This window comes from Patiria miniata, unplaced genomic scaffold, assembly GCF_015706575.1.
Source record: "Patiria miniata isolate m_02_andy unplaced genomic scaffold, ASM1570657v1 HiC_scaffold_5, whole genome shotgun sequence".
NCBI lineage: Eukaryota > Metazoa > Echinodermata > Asteroidea > Valvatida > Asterinidae > Patiria > Patiria miniata.
Genome location: NW_024037072.1, coordinates 28,047,612 through 28,070,228, shown reverse-complemented (window position 1 = coordinate 28,070,228; position 22,617 = coordinate 28,047,612). Strand labels below are relative to the sequence as shown.

Genomic DNA, 22,617 nt, shown 5'->3' with positions numbered 1-22,617 from the left:
AACAAACAAGTGGTGTGTGTGGTTTCGAAATCAGTTAATTTGTAGATGAGATGAGTTACGGAATGAAATATTTATCACGTTTCGCGAGCAAGTTGACCATCCATGTTGACACGGTCGACGGTCGGCGCGATGGGCACCTGCATCTGCAGGCAGCATGCAGTCTCATGTGTCACTGTCACTGTCAGTCTTAAAACTTCCATGATTTTTACGTTTCAGATAAAGGCCCTAGTAAAAATGGAATTAATACCAAAGAAATTGGGAGTAATTGCAGAATACCCCGCCATTCGGAAATACACCCCTAAATCTCTGGCTACGTGGTTGGAATCACTGGAAAAGAAAGTCCAAACCAACTACCCTGTTGGCGGCTACGCGGATACGGAGTGTGACTGCAGTGGAGCATGACGCATAGTACATACAAGTAGTGCTGAGAAGGTTTATTGAGGGCAATCAACCGTGACTCCGTAGCCGGCTACGAGGTGGATAGATTGAGTGGCGGGGTATTCTGCAATTGTGCCAGAAATGGACTCTTGTTTGTCAAATAAAAAGCCGGTGCATGGACTTGGACAAGACAGCGACTCTATCGTCAGACCCCCTAAAGCCACGCGGTCCTTTTTCTACGCATTTACCTTCAATTTGTGTGTAACAATGCGCGCGTATGCAAGCGTTTACCTGCGCAGATAATGGAGGGTCGAGGATATAGGCTATACTAATCCTATCTGAATATAGGCCCCCTATTCCATTGGATCCTGTGGACATGCTGGACTTCACTTGCAATTTGCATGACTTGTTGGACAAATGTTCATGATGTTGGAGGGGTAATTTTGTCATGTTTAGCCATTCCTCGCCTGGTCATTTTTGATGTATGATTTATGTGCCATGTTCAAATCTGCATGCAGGGTGTTCTTCTGTCAAATGTAAGATTTTCAACTTAACTACTGTGTATGATCAGATGAAGTAACACTAACAGTTTTAATTATCCGAATTCTTCTGCACCATGCCCATATTTTTTATTGTATCGATATTTAATTTTTGATAGGGCCATTGAGACCTACAGGTAACAAAGAGAAATTAAAGAAAGCAGAAAATACATACAAATGATACATGTACATGTAAATACATGTATGCAGAAAGAGGGGCCAAGTTTTGTTAATTAACCTTCATTAACCCTAATGCCCAATGCATTTTTTGCCAGGATACAACCACAATCCTGCAAAAATCTAACTGCCTTTATGTAAAAATGGCATTCAGCCTCAATCCTGCAAAATCCTCTGCCAATAGCTGTCAATACCGGTACATGTACACGTACATGTATGTTGAGGCAGAGCCAGTGACATCCTGGAGCAGTGTGGAGGATTTCAAGTATAATCTAGGCTAGTTGGAGCTACCTCATCCCTATATTTTATCATTGGGTTGTCATATAGAGCTGGAGGAAATTGAGAACAAGGATTAGCAGCTCTTAAAATTGACACTGATTGAATTCCAAAATGTACCATTTTGTGTCTGTGTCACGCTAATTTCCCTTGGGACTCACCCAAACCTTGTCAGGCATAACCACTACACAGGTTATTGAAGAAAATAACGATCCACGAAAGATGAAGATTCAGCCTACAATTGCAGTGAAAAAGGACGCATTACTGACAACCGATCAAGTTGTGATTGCTGGCCAGAGTTCTCATAGGAGTTTTGTGTACAAAGAAAATTTGTGTACAAAGGAATCGCATTGCGCGGTCGATTACCATGCACAGCACATGCACTAGTCAAACTTGCCAACTGGCACTGAAGCGCACACCCAACGACTGTTTGATGCACTACTGCTGCACTAACTATGAGGCTTGTGTCACTCGCATCACGGCTGCAGTAGAACGGCAGCTGAAGTTGGCTGACTATCAGTGCAGTGTTACTGTAGGAAATATTTCCATATACGAAGTTCACTAATTTTCCTCTGTATTGACTAACAAGCCCCCAGATAGCAATTTCATGTCATCAAAGTCAATTTGAGCAGTGAGAAAATCCAAGCATTTTCTTAGAAAACACGTAGAATTTTTCAGTCCAATCTCATAGGGTTTGTACACAGGGTGTTGAGTGAACTTCGTATATAGAAATGGAAATCTTTCCTTACTGTATGACATAGCATGCAACTTACTTGTTAAAGATTTTGATGGTTTCGATCGCTTCCAACGCTGTTTGCGTTGGCAATCCTACATCCGAGTCTTCGAAATCTGTTCGGGCATGATTTACAAATGTAGACGTGCACCATGCTGGCTCCCGCCCCTTTCATTATCGTTCTTGCTGTAATCTACCCATGTCTAGCAGTGGGAACCAGTGCCCGCGTAATGCATGCATGCCGCATGCATTATATGTGCCATGCGAAAAAAAACCCTGCCTTTCATGTTGGAGAAACGGAGTTGACCAAAGATTTGTGAGAAATTTGGCTGAAAAAAACAACACTTTATTGGAGAAAATACACACCTAAAAAAATATAAATATAAAAAAGATTGGGGGGGGGGGGGTTGTGTGAAAATCGTGGCGGGCGTTGATGAAAACCGAAAAATTAATTTTAAATGGCCTCATGGACTGTGTGAAGGAACTGTACATTGTAGATGACATTGTTTTACATACTCCCAAAAAGTGTCAAAGGGGCCACTACACTGGTTCCATATTACAAACCCAACTATACCTAAACAGCAAATTGGAATCATCCAAACTACAGGGAGGACTGTCCCATCCGTTGCTGGAGCAGTGCTAATGCCAATGATATTTTGTAATTTGATCATAACATTTTTGGTTTTGTTCAATTTCAGATGTCTGGCGGGAAAGTCATCAGATACAATATGATCGTCCTATGAAGCATGGAATGTACAGTGCACATTATGTAGGCATTAACATTAAACAAAGAAAAGAGTTGTAATAATTAACAAGTAAGAATAACAAGTGCCACAGAACTCCACATCGTGTTTTTGGTACGTGTAGTCCCGTGCACGTTCTTTGATAGCAGTTGGATGATCATGCCAAAGGCTCATACAGCTGTTGAGGCCTCATCCCCACAACTCTGAGCCTGACGCAAAAAAAAAATCTATGCACGCAGAGCAAGCCTTGGAGAGAGGCTGAAACTAGACCGGTGGCCATGTCGTCCAACGCGGAGCAACGCTTGAGGACTCTGGAGAAGTTGTACCTGAACGGCGTGCTGGAGAGCAATGGTGAAGTCGTCAGTATAGAAACACTCCAGGATGTCTTCCTGCTTCTCTATAATGAGTGTCACAACTCTACGCTGCGACGGGAAAAATCTGTCTCAGATTTCTTGGAATATGGTGAGTTACTGTATTTTTTTTTTTTTTTTTAAATAGTCCTGCTCAAAAGAGCACCCCAGAAAAACTAGGAAAATAGCCTTGGTATCATTATTCTTTATTTAACCCTAACCCACCTCACTCTAAAATCCTCCTGGCAGTTTTGGAGGATTCTAGAGGATGGAGGATGAATGGTGATTGAATCAAATGAGGATTCTGGAGGATTGAGGATGAATGGTGATTGAAGCACATGAGGATTTTGGAGGATTGAGGATGAATGCATTTTGAGGCAGGACTGTCTGATGATTTTGAAGGATTTGGCGTTGGTTATCCCTCATTTAATTAAGGAACATCTTGATCATGCCATTTTCGTTGTTTTCTCTAGATCCAAATTATTCAATCACTGCCATTGCTTTCACAACAAGTCAGTTTTTTGTTGTGTCTTAAAGCTAGTTCAGAATTGGAGGCGAATGCGAACGCAAATTTATAGAATAATGGGAAGTATTTTGCATGATGTGACATCAAATTTGCTTCCCATTCGTATTCACTTGAAGTTAAGCTGTTCCCTATATGGCCTGAAACATTTGCCTCAACATCAAAGGCTAGAAACCCTGAAAGAAGTGTTTGTCTTCACAGTCATCTGCATTTATTAAAATTGCCCTGCAGTAAATGTCCATGCCTAGCCCTGAAGACTGATTCATTCGTAGTATGAATGCAAACGATGCAAATTGGTGCCGTCTTGGCAAGTTTTCATGCTGCACATTCACAAGACTTTAAATGGATTTCGGGCAAATTTAGCTGCAAATGTTTCTTGATGTCAAATATGCCTTTGTAATGAGGATGTCACACTTTGTTTAACTGAATGCTTTTCTATGGGGTTACAAAACCGTGGCCCCCACCAGGCTTCCATGAGAAAGCACACATGTAAACAAAGTGTGACGTCATCAATACAGAGGCTTGCATGTATTAGCGTTCATGCACGTGAGGTATGAACCCGCTTTGACACTTCTAGCCTTCAAAATCCGTCAGAAGGTGTTTTTTAAAAGAATTTTGTTGGATTGATGATGATATAGCCAAGTCACTGTTACTTTATAAGGACTTGATGACCCTTGAAGTTAAAGTACGTGTAAACAGATTCTTTTGTTCAGGTTCCAGTGCAGTGGTGGATTTTCGGGGATTCAGGGAAATTCCTAGCCAGAATGCCGCTGGATTTTGGGCTTGAATAAAGTACAGTGAAATCTCGATAAGTCAATTCCTGCTAACTCAAAAACTCTTTTAACTCAAAGTAAGAACTTATTCGCATCAAATGTTGTTGAAACGAAAGTCCATTTGCTAACTCAAACTCTGCTTAACTATAAATGTGAGCCCATTCCCCTGAGGTTTGATTTATCGAGATTTCACTGAACCAGTACATTGTGAATGTGTGCAATAGAAAAAGCATGCACCAGTACATGTACATGTGTTTGTTTGGACTGCAGCAATCTTTTGGGGTACAGTGAAATCTTGATAAGTCAAACCTCAAGGGAACAGGTTCAAAATTTGACTTAAGCAGAGTTTTGACTTAAGCAAGGTTGTATATATATCATTGTTATACTACTGAAGGGAATAGATTATTGTTTGACTTCCATGTAACAGTTGTTTTGAGTTATCAGAGTTTGACTTATCGAGATTTCACTGTATGTGCTTTTGTTCAACAGGGATATGAATGGATTTAAAGTTTTTAATGAATTTACATAACAAAACAGCCCTCGAACTTGATGGCTGATGAATTCAATTGATCCATTGCATTTTCTTATATAATTTTAGGCCAAGTCAACAACTTCACTCGTTTCTCGTCTCTGCCCACTTCCTTTTTTTTTGCCCGCCTCCTTTTTTTTTTTTTTTTTTAATTCGCACATAAATTAAAAAAAATTCATGTTGTCAATATGTTGTCTTTTTATCTGTTTCCAGTAACAAAATAGTTGTAAAAAAGGGTTCTGGCTCCTTTGGACACTATTTTGTATTGATCATCCAAAGAGCTGAAACAATGGAAAAATCCATCCGCCATCTTGAAAAATAGAAGGAAAAAAAGTGCCCGCCTCCTTCATTTTTTTCCAAAAAGCCCGGACGAGAAGCTATTTATTTTTTCTACTTGCCCTTAGTCTATGGATCTATTGGATGCTAAAAAACCTGATACCAAAAACAGTGGAAATCTTGCATTTCCAGAGGTACATGTACATTGTACAATTCGGGCGATTCACAATGCAGTGCGCCACCAAGAGTTTGCCATAGAGAGTCAACTTTCAAGTTTACGGTCGACAAAACACGGCCCATTTGAATGAGTGTCATAAGACAACTTGAGCTAATTTGATAGATTGTGGCATAGCGTTCTGCCGCCTTACCAAAAATCACCATATTGATAAAAAGAAAAGAAAAGGGCAAACATCTATACTCGAATCATACGATTACGAAACTACTGACCGGAAAAACGAACAATTTCAAATGTCCTGCACTGCGAATTTGTTGACCATCTCCCACAATGTACATTTCAGCTTTTGACTGGTGTTAGGTACATAGTACTTAGTAGGTCTACATTTACATGTACATATTTCTGATATCTAGCGCATACAATTACAATAACTAACGTATGTGTTCTTATTAAAATTGCCATTGACTTCCAATGTACATGTACACGTACACGTACATTGTACATGTACATTGAGCAAAAAGTAATGCACTATCCATTGTGTTTGAGTTCCGCTGTTTAACCTTTGTACACAATGTATATTTGCGGTTGCTAATTTTTTTTTTCAATTTTTTTTTTGCTTTGAAGTACATGGGCTTGGCAATCCATAACCAAGTCGTGTTACATCTGAATGCTCATTTAACATTCCAATGTGAAGGATGCTGAAGTGCTGTTTGGTGCACGGACGTAAATGTGTTGCCTTGACGACAACTTGTAGGCATCCTGGGGGGTTGTTAATAATTTGATTTGTGATACTGTAGCTTTTATCTTTTGCCTGATGATTATGGGGTCAAAAATTGGGCCTGACAAGCCATTACAAAAAGGAAATAATAAAAGGCACATAAGCGTTATTACCAGTCAACTACTGTATTGTGGAAATAATGGTCATATTCATGGTGGACATTACAATTTGTTCTAAACATGTATGGCATGCACATGATTTTGTCCCATACAAAACATGCCATAATCCCTTGAAAGAGAATGAAAGGCCTTTCCCCGCTTGCACTGATTAACTAAATAAAATGGATATTGCCCACTTATTCAGCATCCAATGTCAGAACACACATGTAGCACATGGTACAGTCATGTATCGACCTCCCACCGTGGACGTCCTATTGCCCCTGTTAGTACTCTAATTTTTTAGGAAGACACCCATAGGTTTTGTACACGATCCCAATCGTGGATGTATGCTGGGAATCGCGGACGATATTGTTCTCATTTGCTCTCTGTCATTTTCGTCCATGGTTTGAATAGCTGAACACGCCCATGTACATTGTACTGTGTGTATCAGTATGTAATGTACAACCATGTACATGTATTTCTAGCGGTCTGTACGTTTTTGTGTCTGTCCTGTACAGTCTAGTGTTTAACTACCGGTAGACTGTTCGACTAGACACAGAGCCATGTGCGTCAACATGTACAAGAACCGGTACATGTTGTGCATAAAATTCATGCACACACATTAATAATGAAGACTACCATAAATTGTTCAGTTTGGAACATGTATCTTATTTCTTATGCACGTGTGTACAATGTACCGGTATCTGCAGATTTTGCATATGTACGCATATTATGATTGGACACAAAAGAAATAAAATCCTTGATATAGTACATAAAATGTACATTTTACAAACTAAAAGTTGGGTTTGGGCCTAACTACATGTAAAGCCCCTTACAATGTGTATACTGTACATGTACATGTACCGGTATCATACAAAAATATAAACATACATAATAATGTACATTTTGTGCAGTACCGGTACATGTGCATACATGTACATGTATTTACATGTATGTCGAGTAGTTCTTTTGCTATGCCTTTTCCCCCCATCAAACACAATATCTGTGTTACTGATTATATAAATCTTCATGATGCTTGCAATAAGTACAGTGTACCACAGTTTCAGTTTCTGTACACGTACAATGTATTCACAGATTCCCATATGTAATCTACCGGTACTTATTTGTGGATTGTGAAACAAGAGTTTGCATACCTTTATGTGTAGAGTATTTGCTCCATTTTGGTGTTTCTGTTCCGTTGATTTTGTTTACATAGTACGAACGCAAATTTATGATTTCCGTTTTGATTGAATTCATTATACAGCCAAGTCTCACTTCTGGCACTTGGACAGAATGATCTACATTCTCAGACACAAACAAGCGGTGATCTCCATAGTTAAGATGCACACATGGCCCTTCTCCGCGTAAACACATCGCCCCTTTATAAATAACCTTCAAGGCACCAAGTAAATGGCTGTCAGTTTAGAATGATTTAAACGGGGTAGGCCAATCAGAGTCAAACAAATGAAAAATCACGAAACAAAATTGTCATTTTGGGGCGCTGTTGATGTTTTGTCAACAATAAGGGTAGTTTAGACAAAAGATATTCATTTTCTGACCCACCGGTACATCTGAAGGCTTCAATTTAAGCAAAAAGGTGGATTTATCATCCAGCATATGGACACTCAGTGCATGTGATGAATGCATCAAGGCTTCTACTATTGTTGACAATACTGAGCATACACTACAAAGGAAAGTTGACAGGCAATATCAAAAGGCAAGATTCTGCAAAATCAACAACGGATAACCACAAGGCCAACATTTATGATAGGAAGTAGGGAAACTGGAAGACCAAACGAGTGGTGCTTGCTTCCTTAATTTGTTATTGTTATAATGAATGATAAAACATGTGAAAAGAAGGATATACCGGTAATACATGTAGTTACCGGTACTTCACTGTAAATCAGTTTTTCCTCAGCTTTCGAATGTTAATTATTAATCCATAGAATTGCATGGACAGGCATAAATTGGTCAACAGAGAATTTATACACAGATTTCCCCATTCTGGATGCAAAATACATGTACACGCATTGCAAAATACATACGGTACACGCATGGATGTACAGATTTTGATAAAATATATTCCAGAGGGCTAAGTATGGTTTACATTATTTTCTTAATATAATCTTGTATGCAGTACAGCCATAACTTGCCATTTAATCACATTATGCAGTTTCTATTTTCACATGCCTCTATGCGTGCACTGCGAAAAACCCTTTCCGCCTGCCGACCAAATCACATGGGGGGTGCGAGAAGTTAGTCAAGTAAAAATAACCTAATTGGTACTCTGGTAAGATGGCTATGCACATTGGGTTTGGATTCATTACGTGTATTGGTCCAGCGACGCCTTCATGTACATGTAATGGAGCTGGCACCCATGTTGAATTACCAGAGGGCTGAATTAAAAAAAAAAAAATCCCCCACGGTGTTTGGTGCGAGTAGGCTCTGCATGCAGTACGGTCCTTTCTGAGTGATAACACATTATCGTATTAATGGAATATTGTTTCATAGAATACTCCCCTGTGGGATGCTTTTAGGGTAATTGTGAGCACACATGTACAATGTGCATACAATGTACATGTACCGGGTAAACATGTATATGTATGTACATTAATGACATTACGGTAGTTGGGGAAAAAATGTATCAGTACTTGGCTAAAACCTACAGGTAGTGCATGTACATGTACAATAAGGTACCGGTACCAGTACTTTCACACAATTAACCCTTACCTTCCCAAATCCTGCAAAATCCTCTTTGCAAAACGGAGGCAAAAATACATGTATATGGCAAAAATATCTGGCTGATTTTGGAGGATGCACTGTGTCAAGGTCTTGGGCAACGGAGGATCTTGGAGGATTGAGGTTACATGTATATTTTTACATGGAGGCAGTTGGAGGATTTTACAGGATTGAGTTTGCATCCAAGCCAAAATGCCAACAGAACTCAACCCATCAAACCCCAACGGCATGTTTTGTTGGAATCTGTCAGGATGGGTACAGTAACCCTAAACTGACAGTCTTTCACATTGGGTTGGCACACCTCCAGAAACAAAGTCAGAAATTTTGTGTGTGCAGTTTCCCATATGGTGTTAGGATTTTTGATGGGTATGGTTCCTACTAAATGATGCTAAGGAGTTAGGGTTAATGTTTCAAAATTGTGAAAAAAAAATCCCAGGCTACATGCACGTAAACTGCATGTTTAACAAGGTACCGGTACATGTACATGTACATGTATGTACCTTGAAGTTTTACACGTCTCTCGGTATTTTTTTTCTACCCTGTATACATGTAATACATGAGGCACCCGTTTGTTCAGGTTGGTTTCAGGTTCTGCTGTTTGTTTGTTTGTTTACCTATTTGTTTGTTTGTTTGTTTTTTTTGCCAGCATACATGTACAAAATGTACATGTTAGTGGCAACTATATATGTAGCCTGTACAAAAATGTACATTTTTATTGCTATTAAAAAAAACACCCAAAAGGCTCTTTTTGGACTGTCCAGACTTGAGTAGACATGCATCTTTGTCATGGAAATGCCCATCTCCATATATTTATTTCATTCATAAATATCCCTGCCTCCAAACCTTTCCTCCTCTTATCATCCCATTACCATACGACATGTGATGCTATCAGCGCACCAAACAGCAATGGACTGTAGACCTACATGTACAAGTACAAGTACACGTACCGGTATGCACGTGACGTCGCATGGTTTACAGTGACTCACCCAGACACATTAGGCCATATAAATATTAATACCTGAAAAAGAAAAGGAAAACCAAAAAAAAACCCAAGATGATGGGCATTCTGTGTGTACACAAACCATTGATCAGTGATATACAAGAACAATGGAGTAACCAGACAGTGTGTACGTGTTTGTTTTTCCTAGGCCTGGCCCCATCGGGATGACTCAATCTATCACAAATGAATAAGCCGCTGATGATATTAATCAAGTCTGTGGGTTGACTCTGACACTGGAGATGCCGCTGTGGACATGTGTGCACCGCTTGTGTGCTGTGTCTATTATCATTCGTTGTTTGTACACTGTACAGGACATGTACCGGTACATTGTAGGTACAGTTATGTCCAGCAGGGGTGTGAAATCTCAGCTTAAAAGCTGATTTCAGCTTTTTTTGTTTTGGAATTCAGCTTTTTTCCCTCACTTGCTGTGTACAAAAGTATAGGAGATTTCCAAAGTTCAGCTTTTTAACACCTTTTCCAGCTGTTTTCAGCTATTTTTATCAGTGGTCACTCACATTCCTGGTCCAGTATATTGTCAGAAGGCAGAAATTAATGCAAGGAATTTGTATCAATTGGAGGCATTTTTCCCCCTTGCTGCTGTTCATGAATTAGAAGGATGTTAAGCCATTTTAATTTGTTTTTTCAAATTTGCTTTAAGGCACATGTACCGGTCGGTATGTACCGGTACATGCTGTACAACTCCTACATTAACCCTAGCCCTCCTCAATTCTCCAAAATCGACCAGGTGCTTTTGGAGGATTTTGAAGGATTGTGTCAGTATGCTGCTAAATAAAGGGCCTGTTAATTTCGGAGGATGCATTACTGTGACAAGGTCTTAAGCTGTATCTTGTGTTGTTGAGGCTTAACCTTGCATAAATGTATGCCTTGATTATACTGGAAAATATCCGCACTGCTTCTGGATGTCATTGGCACTGCCTCAACGTATGAACAGTTATTGTTGGAGGATTTTGAAGGATTGAGGCAGTGGTCAAACCCCTCCTCTAGGGGATTAGGGTTAAAACTACATGTATACATTTTACCTTCAAAGACCGTCCACTAACCAAACTAAAAGAGTCCCAAAGAAGCACCAAAATACCTCCAGCTACATTGTAAGAATGCATCCCACACGTACACATTTCATCTTTGCATGGAATCGGAGTATGTGGGGCTGCACTCGCAGAAACAAAGAATCTGTCCGTTGTGATTGTGTGAGTTAACCTTTTACATGAGTTTTTAAAGCATCTGCTTAAGTAGTGAGGTTCACCGACTGTCTTTCAACTCAGTTGTGAAAGGGGGCTGACTGTAATAAGCAATGGCAATCAGAAGCCACAAAATTCACTCGACCACCACAAAGCCTACAGTACCCTGCTGTAATGCACATCTCTTATGATCACACGTACCCAGTCATCATTTTCTCATGTTACACAGTGCTACTTCTTCTTCTATTTTTTTGTAGTCTGGCCATCACCACATAACAAGCCCATGAGACATAATGTACCGGTAGAACATGGCATGTGCCAGCAGGCCAGACCGGTGGCGGGGCAGGCTTTTTTGTCTGCCGTGTAAACTTTGACCTTTAAAAAGGAAATTCCATGTGAATCAAAGTCCTTTACATCTGTATGCATTGTGCATTCTTGGCATATCAGGCTGCTGGGCCGCCCCACGCCTCTCCTCTAGCACCTGAAGGTTAGGAAATTAATTTTTTTATAAAGGGGGGGGGGGGATCATTTTTTTAACCCCTCCAATAATTTTCAAGTGGTGGGCTGTGTACACTAGCAGGCCGACACGTACTAGACATTTCTGTTGATCTGTCATTGACAACATTTATCACGTTGGCTGGTCCCCCGCCAGGTTTGGTAACCTGCTGAGTTATTGTTTTATTTGGTTTAATGCCTGCCTCCTGCAATTCTCCAATCCATCCATCTGCTAATCGGTGCTCATCTTCGTTCTGTCTCCAACAAGATTACAGGATTCCCCTCCCGTCCCCCTCCAATGTATAGGGTCTGACTCAGTATGTCTGCATGTGATTAGGATGAGATATTGTACATGTACATGTAGATGATCGTCATTTGTTATTCGGTTTGGCTGATTTCTGATATATACTGCCCCAATTTAGTTGAGCTACCGTACGCATACATGTACCGGTACATATGCATAATTCACATTATGAACAGCTACTTGAGTTTTTCCATTGCACACTTGAGCACAGCTCTGTATGAGTATTCTTATACATACACGTACCGGTACATGTAGATGTAAATATCTCCATCATTCGGTCACTTGTGACTTTTGTGTTGGAAATGTGAATTTGCTGACTGCATAATGTCCCAGGGGTAGGCCTACCGAACCTCTTGCAGTTTAGGTACAACACACACTGTACAGCATACAATGTACATGTATGTATACATGTACGGTATGCATGTATCATTTGCATATTCCCTTAAGATTGATACTTGTAATTTGGGATTAACTTATTGCTTAGATTGTGCACTGAAAACAAGCAATTAACTTTGGATTTTTTTAAACCGTTAATACCACACTTCGCTCATTTTACAACATATGAAGTTTATGTCCGGAGCAATATAGAAAAGGTACATGTAATAAAACTTGTTGTACAACATTTACTTTTGCTGTAATTTTCAGAAATGGATGGATTTAGGGGTTAGTGCTTTGTAGCTACATGTAATACCAGTATTGTTACACTGATGCGTTTAAAATTTTGTGTTCATAGATGCTGGAAAAACTAAGAAAAAAAATGCTGTTCTTGTAGTCTGGTTCCCTGACCCTACTTCAGATGAAACGTAGCAATTTATAGGCATCAAGGAGTTGTCAGGTCAGGGAACCAGACTAGCTGGCTTAACCCGTTCATGGATGTGTAAGCGATTGCAAGAAAATGGGACTAACTAAATTTGGCAAAGTTGGCAGTGTTAGACAAAAAATTCAGTTCTTTTCCAACGACGGTCCTTGGAAATTGATACAAACATTAAACTTTTCTTGAAAAGTGCATCTACAATGGATGACAATAAATAGGCCACATTGACAATAATTCAAGTACATATGATATTACAGTCATACAACTTGTTTTGAAAAATGACAGTATTGTGTGTACATGTACACAAAATTCAGTGTACATGTCGCACGCCTACATTTTTTTCACGGAAATGTTTTACACTGGTACAATAGTAATATGTATCTATATGATCAAGGGTGGGGGTAGTCAGTGTCAGGCTGTTCCTTTGAGTACACACAAACATGCTTGTTGTACACATTATGCTGTAAACACATACCGGTATGGTACATTACATACATGTACGTGTATAATTTACATGTCCACATGTATGTTGCATACATGTTTGTACACAAATGTCGTGTACGGTACATGGTACCGGTAGCTACATGTACCGATAGTTATTAACTTTTTTTCTATTTTATGCAATTTCAAATGGTCAAGTCTTGACAGTGTCACATGTACATGTAAGACGTAACTCTGGATGATTTTGCATCTTAACTGAATATTCCCATACAAGTCCAACTCTGTGGAGTGTACATGTAATTTCGTGGCATATTGTGTTTGCTTCAACCATCCTTTCTCTATGGTTGTACAGTTCCAAATTCATCAAAAATGCATGCACAAGCCAGGTTTGGGATCACAACAGATTTTAGAATAGTGAAGTTTTCGTTTAGCTATGGTCTATGTACCGGTACATGTACCGGGTATGATACCTTATGCATGCGTTATACATGTACATGTACAATGCACATGTACATGTACTGTACATGCATGATACATGTATGCTGTAGTCCTGGATCACAAGTATTACATGCGTATTGACGGAAGTTTTGACCACCCATGAATCAAATCAGAAGTTGCAGCCAGCGAGGAAGTATCCCATGTCAGAGTGCTTCTAACCTGTCGCTTACTGTGTTCACTTCCACGGTTGCCAAGCAGTGGTTAAATACAAGTAGAGTTTGTACCCGTTAACTGTGCCTTGATTAATAAAAAAAACCTCAAGTCGGATTCTGTGTTGGCAAGTACCGGGTTGTTTATCGACTGGCATTTCATGGTTGTTTAGCGAGGGTATTTTGTAACCAACAGATGTACCGTACTTGGCTATATTTATCACATACATGTAGTGCATGGAACTGCATATAATGAAACACAGTTTGGATGGCATTGTTTGGAAATCTACTCCAAGAAAAATTGCCAAATACCAGTACTAATAGAAATTGATGTGCGCTGTTTTGTTGCTGTGTGTTAATTTCTTTGGAAAATCTGTAAGATGCTATAACAAGCAGAGTGAATGTATTCATTATTGCAGTGTCATGTACAAACAAAAAAAATGAACATTTTGGGATCCACAGATAATGTTTACTTTTCTGCGTAGTGAAAAATATAATGCAGTGTTTACCAACATTTGGGATGAAGGATGGTCAGCTCAATATTTATTCAGTGCTATTGCTGGAAGAGAGCTAGAGATTTGTGCTGTGTACCGAGGTTGAAGGTACAGAACATACTTTGTAGTTTCATGTAAACATACCTTCTTCCCCACACCCAGTTAACAACGATCATACAACTTAAGTCTGAGTACTTTTTGTTATGTACCGGTAATTAAATTTCTTACACAAACATGAACACGCACGTTTGTTTATGGTGTAAATCAAGGATTTTCTTTTGTTCCTCTTCCCTTTTCCTTTTTCATACTCCAACTTTTTTGCAACAGCTCTCATTGGTTTTGCACACATTTTCCAACCGAGGAGTCCTCGATTTGGTTTCTGTCCTCGAGTGTGTCCTCTATTTACACCATTAACAAACGCATGTACATCTGTACGTGTTAAATTAAATGTACTGTGTACACATACACAATATAATCCTGCCAACTCTTACCGGTACTTTAGTTTCAATGTTACCAGAAACACAATATTTTGGGGGACAAGATCAATTTACACTTGTGAGTGACCCTAAAATGTTCCTGTCTCTGGACTAGGGCTAAGTTTACCTCAAACAGCACAATTCAAGGCTAATGTTAAGGGAGGAGGGGGGGGGGGGGGTCGCAGTCGTTCACTGGTTGGAGAAGATTGTCTTGCTCTCTGTAAAGAACACAGGCATTCCCTCGTGTGGTTCCAAGATCAATTGGAAATCAGAACATGTTTTGGTAGACTGTGAAAATGACTTTTCCAATGATGGTACATGTACATGTATCTAGGGCCTTTATAGGGTATGGCACCTGTCAGCCCTTGTAAGCATACTATGTCTGACTGATGAGACTTTTTCCTCAGTTTAGAAATTTGGAAATCAAAACATTTGGCAGACCATGACCCACGTCATCCAGGATATTACATTTGCCGGCGTTTGAGCCTTACTGCACTTACACACACAGACTATGTTTTGCAGTGTTACATGTACCGGTACATGTTATGTAGGCCTACAATTCACCAGCGCTTTACAGCATGCACATGTGCGCCCGTCAGAGTGATATTTTCATAATCGGTTCAATCTAATGCACTTCAAGGGTAGAATTTCCAACAGCCGCAGCTATGAGCAACATCTGTCCTCGCATTCCGGCACTAAATGTTAGACTCGTCTGGATGTAGACCAAGACTCGCGAAAAAAAAAAGATGTTTGAACAGGCTGCCTGCCTGCGCCTTCCTATTTTGCTCATTGTACAATAAGAACGCAACCCCTTCCTGAACATTTAATTAAAAGGGGAGAATACTTAGAGAGAGTGCATCTTATCTAGTTGGATATTAAAAGAAATGTATGAGTCATTTTCAATACGTCGAAAGGCTTAATCAAAACGCATTTCGATTAGATACAAAAATATGCGTATATCCAGAGAAACGGAGACACGATCCCGATCGCGAAAGCAAATCAGTGTTTGTTGTGGTGGAATGCCTTGATGACATTTTAATAATTTTGAATGGGAAAAGCACATGTGAATGCCATGTTTAATCAGCTGTAATCGTCTTGTATTGATGGCACCGTGAGAAGAAATGTACCGTAGCCAGAATAATTCAATAAAATCTTAACAGTGGGTCTGCAGTAGCTTGGCATGCATAAATTCAGTGGTGTTACAATGTGTAACTGTATGTAAGTCATTTACACATACCTTACATATATCGGCAGTATTATTATATTTTACCTACATGTGCATGTACCGGTACATGTTCATTTACATAAAGTTGTATCAGAAACATGCATACAAATTAAAACTGTATATCTTTGCAAAATGAAAACAATTAACTCTAAGCTAAATATCTTTTTGTGGTATCTGTGCACTTTACGGTAAAGTGCATGGATAAAACAAAGTGATGATTCACAGCTGAAAATAAATCAACTTTTTTTCTTTTTATTGATTCAAAGTACATCATGTACCTTTGACATGAAAGAATAATTGCTTGAGAGATGAGGGGCTCAAATCCTTTTGTGCTGTGTTACAGCATCTGCATGCTCATTCAGATTTTACATGCACTTCATGTACTACATGTAAATAAACATCATTGTTCCTGCGCATTCTCGTACATTTTGTACTTGTACAACTTGTATGCATGTACAGGTACATACATACAATTACATGTACCGATACATATTAAAATATGAAAAAATGTCAATTAAACTCAGTGCGGTACATGTACAATCTTCACATGTACATGTATTCTCGTTTAGTTAAAGAACTTTTTTTGAGGATCATTTTAAAAAGCAATGTTGTTTTGTCTTCTTATCTTTGATACAGCGAGACCCATCGCTCAGAAAATCAAGGTGTTGCGGTTACGCCGAGATGACTTTGAAACACTCAAGGTGATTGGACGAGGGGCGTTTGGTGAGGTCAGTACAGAATCTGCGTTTCCTCCGTTTCCAACGAACGTCTTTCCCCTCCAGTGATATTTGATTTTCTTGGAAAAGGTCAATTATAAGATGCAGCGTATGCCAGTGAAAAAATATCTGCTGGAAACTGTATGCGTAACAGCACTTTTTTTAGACCACATGCCTGGCATGTTCAGAGTAATTAATTAAGTCCTGTGCAAGTTGTTATTTAAAGCATTGGTTATTATTTTTGTAAACGTGTGGTATTTTAATCCTGAATAGATTTGCCGACCATTTGCATTACTGATTTTAAAGATGTACTGTCTTTAAAGATCTATTTACTGTCTATGCGTCTTTCAAGTTTCAACCCCCAAAATAAGATTTTTTTTTAATTGTTATTTTTTTAGCAATACAAAAGTTAATTCACTTTTGAATGAAAAATTGAACGTACACATTAGCCTACGTTTAGTTCTGGAATAATTACATGACAAATTTGAGATTGTTTGCAGCCCGACAATAATTTATATTATTGCAGGGTAGACTAGATTGATGATGTAGGGACTAGAACAAGTCTACTTGCACTGGGATGGATGTAAAATTGTGTACAAAAGCAACCAAAAAACCCACCTTTTATCAGAGGGTCGCAGATGCCCAGAATGGGAATTTTTTTTTTCATTGAAATAAAGCATGCGAGTTAAAAAAGTCGTAAGGAGCAAAAATTGATTTGTTGAAGTGCACAGACATGTACATCTTCAGTGGAATGAGAGATCCTTCTCTTTGCTTACATGCATTTATTATTTGTTTTGCCCTCCTAAGGGTTGTGTGATTATTTTCAACTTGCATCAAGCTTAATCATTGTCAGATGTTACAATATGTTTGATTACGATTAATGAAACTAAAAATATTGGGGGTTTTGTTTTACAGGTTGCTGTGGTGAGGTTAAAGAACACCGACAAAATATTTGCAATGAAACTACTCAACAAATGGGAAATGCTGAAGAGGGCAGAGGTAAAGTTGTTCTTGTCATATTCTGAAGTGTGTTACCTGTAGTGTCATACATTTGCACAATGTTCTTCAGGCAGATGAGAACACGTACACATGTTCATGTATAGTGTGAAATAATCTTTGATTTATTGGTTTGTAAGTTGTCTTTCTACTCCTCTGACATTCATTTTCCCAAGAGTTATTTCAGGCCTCTTTTGGTGGACACAAAGATTAATTTTGTCACTTTTGTTAATATACAAATAGTAATTAATGAAACAACAAAATTAACATAACATTATCCACAGCAGATCTTTATTTTCCCTAATTTAAAGAGTTTTAACCCTAACGTACCTGAATCCATCAAAATCCAAAATCCCTGTTTTGGAGTATTTCAGCGGATTCAGGATAGCTCCATATTGAAAACAGGGGGATTTTGATGGATTCAGGATTGTAAGCCTAGCGGTACTGCAGGATTTTGATGGATTCAGGATACATGTACCTCCATATTGATCAGTCACCAACACCAAAATTTGTGTGCATGACACAAAAGTGGATTTTGGCGGATTAAGGATACTTTCTAGTAAAAGTGCTCAAGGGGTTAGGGTGAAAGAAACCCTTGTGAAACTTGGACTTCCTGAGATTTGACCGTAAAGGTGTTACTATCTATAAAAAATGTGTAGAAAACCAAAAACAAAAAAGTGTATTGTAAAGGGAGCCTTTCTACAAACATACCTACCATAGACCCTACGCTGCTCTGGGCCCTCGACGACCCTCAAACCCTCGTCTGATTATTTTGCGGTTTTTCCATTTTCCCCCAATCTCACCCCTGCTTTATCCTGAAAAGTGATTCCATTATTCTTTCAATTAAAAGAAAAAGAAAAAGTGAATTGTAATAATTTCATTATTTGGTTTATGATGCCGAATTGCTTGGGGAAAATGTTTGAAATTGTTCATGCCTTTTGACTTTGTGGCACCATTGCAGACTGCCTGCTTTATAGAGGAGAGAGATGTCCTAGTGAAAGGTGACGACAGATGGATAACTCATCTACACTACTCCTTCCAAGATGACGACTACTTGGTGCGTTGCCTTAAAGATCAATCAAATCAATAAGATGATCTCTCGTGCTTCTTATTCTATTTCATACAACAGTGTAGGCACCAATAAATGGTTGCATATATTTGAAATAATATATAACTTCTAAATCATTACAATGACAGTGTAAGAAAAAGACGAAAAAGGGAGGTCAGTGATGAGCCACTTGACAAGTTAGAGCTTAATGATGACATCGTAAAATTGGTCAGCAGAAATCAGAGCATGCATGAAATGAGAAGAATTTTAATCTGTCAGTCTGTGAACTTTTCGGCTGTACATGTATTACTGGAGATGAACACGTTTTATTCACTTTAATGTTGCACCGAACTGATAAATTAATTCATTCTCCACAAGAAGTAAACTTTTCCCAACTTTTGAAGAAAAAAAATTCTCTCACATTGGGAGATGTTTTGGAAAAAAAATGAAGCACCCAGACGCCTCTTCTTTAGTAATATACAAAGTCTAAGGAGAGTCAAGTGCATTTTCAAAGTAATTTTTCTTTAACAAAATGAAAATGTTTCATAGTCCCAGATTCATGTCTTTTCTACATTTTTGCAATGACTGACCTTCCTTGAGATAATATATGATGAAAAAAAAAGTGGCGTCAGGGTGCAACATTCTTTCAGATGTTTTCAGTCTTTAGTCACTTTTATGTTGCAACGAACCCTTCATAAAAATGTAAAATAGGCTGCCTTAGCCTAAACTTCAATTGATTTTCAAAATTCATATGCCAATGTTTGATGCATTCAAGACTTCAGATTTCAACTTCATTGCTACACATGTACATTTATGCATGGTCTCGATACCCACATTTTGTTCAGTACAAAGAATATATGTCATTGGATGAGTGCAGTTTTGGGTATTGTGATAAATCGATACATGCTCCACAAGAAGTAAACTTTTCCAACTTTTAAAACAATTCTGTCACATTAGGAGATGTTTCAACCTTTAGTTTTGCTTTTATAACTATTTTGTGAGCACTATCCGAGAACTTGTGGGACAAACTTCTCACAGTCGTGTGGGACTCCAAGCAACAGCCTTCAGCTTACTCTTACCATTTGACTACCAAGCTTTCCTGGTCACCAGGCTGGCTTGAATCAGCAGGTACCACAGATTGTCATTATCATTTCTTATTGTTCCACCCCTCCTCTGTTCCAGTACTTTGTCATGGACTACTACAGCGGGGGCGACCTGCTGACCCTCCTCAGCAAGTTTGAGGACCGTCTGCCCGAGGACATGGCCCGCTTCTACATCGCCGAGATGGTGCTGGCCATCGACTCCATCCACCAGCTGCAGTATGTGCATCGGGACATCAAGCCGGATAACGTACTGCTGGATCAGCACGGGCACATACGACTGGCTGACTTTGGCTCCTGTCTCAAGATGCAGGAGGATGGCTCGGTAAGGCTTAAGCTGCATCCCAATTACTTCGGTTTGGCTTGCAATTGCACATGCGGCTATGGAAGTGGCTGTAGCCACTGTCCATAAACACATGAGTTACTAGCCATAGCCAAGTTATCGGATGTAGGCTTATTTCTCCATATCCAAACCTAAATTCCCCCCCCCCCCAAATAATAATAATATAAAATAAAATAAAATTAACAATTTAACCAAACAACAAAGAAAATAAAAAAAAAAAATTTTAAGAAATAAAAAAAACTGGAACAGAAAAAGTAACTAAGAAATTGACAAAATGCTCATGTAATCATACTTTGCAATCAAATTTGGAATAAATTAATCCAAAACCATGCCAAATGCTAACAAATCTGTAATGATTTGTTTGAACTCTGAGTCTAGATCTAAGACTAATAATAATTTTAGAGGGAAAAAAACTTGACCAGGAGAAATTTACGTAGTGCCTTTCAATACATATTTTTTTCACTATTTTTGCTAGCAAATTACATATGATATATGTTGTGATTATTGCATTTGAGAGCTTTTAGGGGTCTTCTTCCAAACAGGTTCTTTGAGAATTATCGGCTTATTTTGTGCTCAATGCATGCATCAAACAGATTGTTAAAAAAAAAGTTTAAAAGAAAATTTCAATTTGTTGGTATTTTTATCTTCAGTTTTAAAGTATTATGACTTTTTTTTAATAATGTGTTTATGTTTTTTTTTTATCTGTTTGTAGGTACAGTCCAATGTCGCTGTTGGTACACCTGATTACATCTCGCCTGAGATTCTCAGGGTAAGTCTTTGAAAGTTTTTTTAATCCTTCAGCTCTGACTCTGGAGTCTTTCGAACCCCTGACTTGAAGAGCTCAAACTCAATATGGGTCAATGTTCTACTTCAGAATGATCAGTCCTATGACCCTAACCCTCCTCAATCCTCCAAAATCAACCAGTTGGTTTGGGAGGATTTCGGAGTATTGAGGCTGTATGCCATTTCAGGGCCAACTGATTTTGGGGATGCATTGTGTCAAGGTCTTAAGCTGCACCTTGCGTTGTTTTTGGCTTAACCATGCATAACTTACGCCTAGATTAAACTAGATATCATCCGAACTGCTTCTGGACATCATCAGCAAATTCTCATTGTATCACAATAAGGACTTGTGAAGGATTGAGGCAGATGTCACCCCTCCACTGAATAAATGCAAGAAGTATCAGATGTTGGAGTATTGAGGCTGTATCCAGTTTTTCTTTGATGGCAGTTGGAGGATTCTGAAGGATTGAGGATGAGTCCTAACCAAAAGGACCCAGGCGGTTAGGATTAATGAATGTTTGCATTATATTTAAGAGAGCATGCTTCTTTGTGAAGAAAAAAAATCAATCAATCAAACTGATCACCCCCCCCCCCAAAAAAAAAATCAAACCAACAAATTCAGCACCACAAATTGAAATAGATTATCGGCAGAAATTGGAACTTTTGTGGTTATTTTCAGGCAATGGAGGACGGTCAAGGGAGATACGGGCCAGAATGTGACTGGTGGTCACTAGGCGTCTGTATGTTTGAAATGCTGTTTGGTGAGACGCCGTTCTACGCAGAGTCACTGGTGGAGACATACAGCAAGATTATGAACCACAAGGTAGGAAGTCCAATTTAAAAATGAGAGAAACCCCTGTAGAGTGGACTTGTATGAAAGTGGGAGTACATGTACACATATCTGGTGTGTTTGGTTGTATAAATAAATACGTACATTATTTTATTTAAGTCCACGTCTATCACTTTGCAGTATTAAAATACTTGATAAATGAATTCATACTTAAAATTGAATGAATAGTTTGAAAACAAGCTCGATCAAAAATGTCTGGGAAGCTGCGGGCAGACAAATTCGTTTTCATGCATAGTCACATGATTGTGCCATGTAATTTCTGGAAGGACTAGTGTTTTGAGTAAAAAAAAATCAGGTTTTTGACCCCATTGACCTCATTATGGCCTTTGACCCCAGTTTGATCATGTGACATGTTGGGTCTGGGCTACTGATACTTTTGACAAAGTTTAGTTGAAATCTGTCAAAATATGTAGGAGCAATAGACAATGTCAACGTTTGTTACTAACTAACTAACTAATGGACTAACAGAGAGACATGATAATTTGTTGAGCTCCTATCCTGTAGCTAAAAAAAGAGGACATAAAAACTTGAATATTAACAAAATAAACATAATATCTCATAGCCATGCAGATTTTTATAGAAATGATGTAGAATTGTTT

The 22,617-nt window shown here is 38.7% G+C and overlaps 1 protein-coding gene across 3 annotated transcripts in view; it reads left to right on the top strand.

The window, feature by feature from the left end:
- Positions 1-22,617, top strand: part of LOC119740326 (serine/threonine-protein kinase MRCK alpha-like) — a 62,753-nt gene that overhangs the window by 172 nt on the left and 39,964 nt on the right. For all 3 annotated transcript variants that reach the window (XM_038215591.1, XM_038215592.1, XM_038215590.1), the window contains exons 2-8: positions 2,802-3,308; positions 16,819-16,910; positions 17,814-17,897; positions 18,856-18,951; positions 20,125-20,367; positions 21,098-21,154; positions 21,848-21,991. In XM_038215591.1, coding sequence (XP_038071519.1) covers positions 3,125-3,308; positions 16,819-16,910; positions 17,814-17,897; positions 18,856-18,951; positions 20,125-20,367; positions 21,098-21,154; positions 21,848-21,991 — 900 coding nt within the window. In that variant the 5' untranslated portion in view covers positions 2,802-3,124. The remainder of the gene's footprint in view (positions 1-2,801; positions 3,309-16,818; positions 16,911-17,813; positions 17,898-18,855; positions 18,952-20,124; positions 20,368-21,097; positions 21,155-21,847; positions 21,992-22,617) is intronic.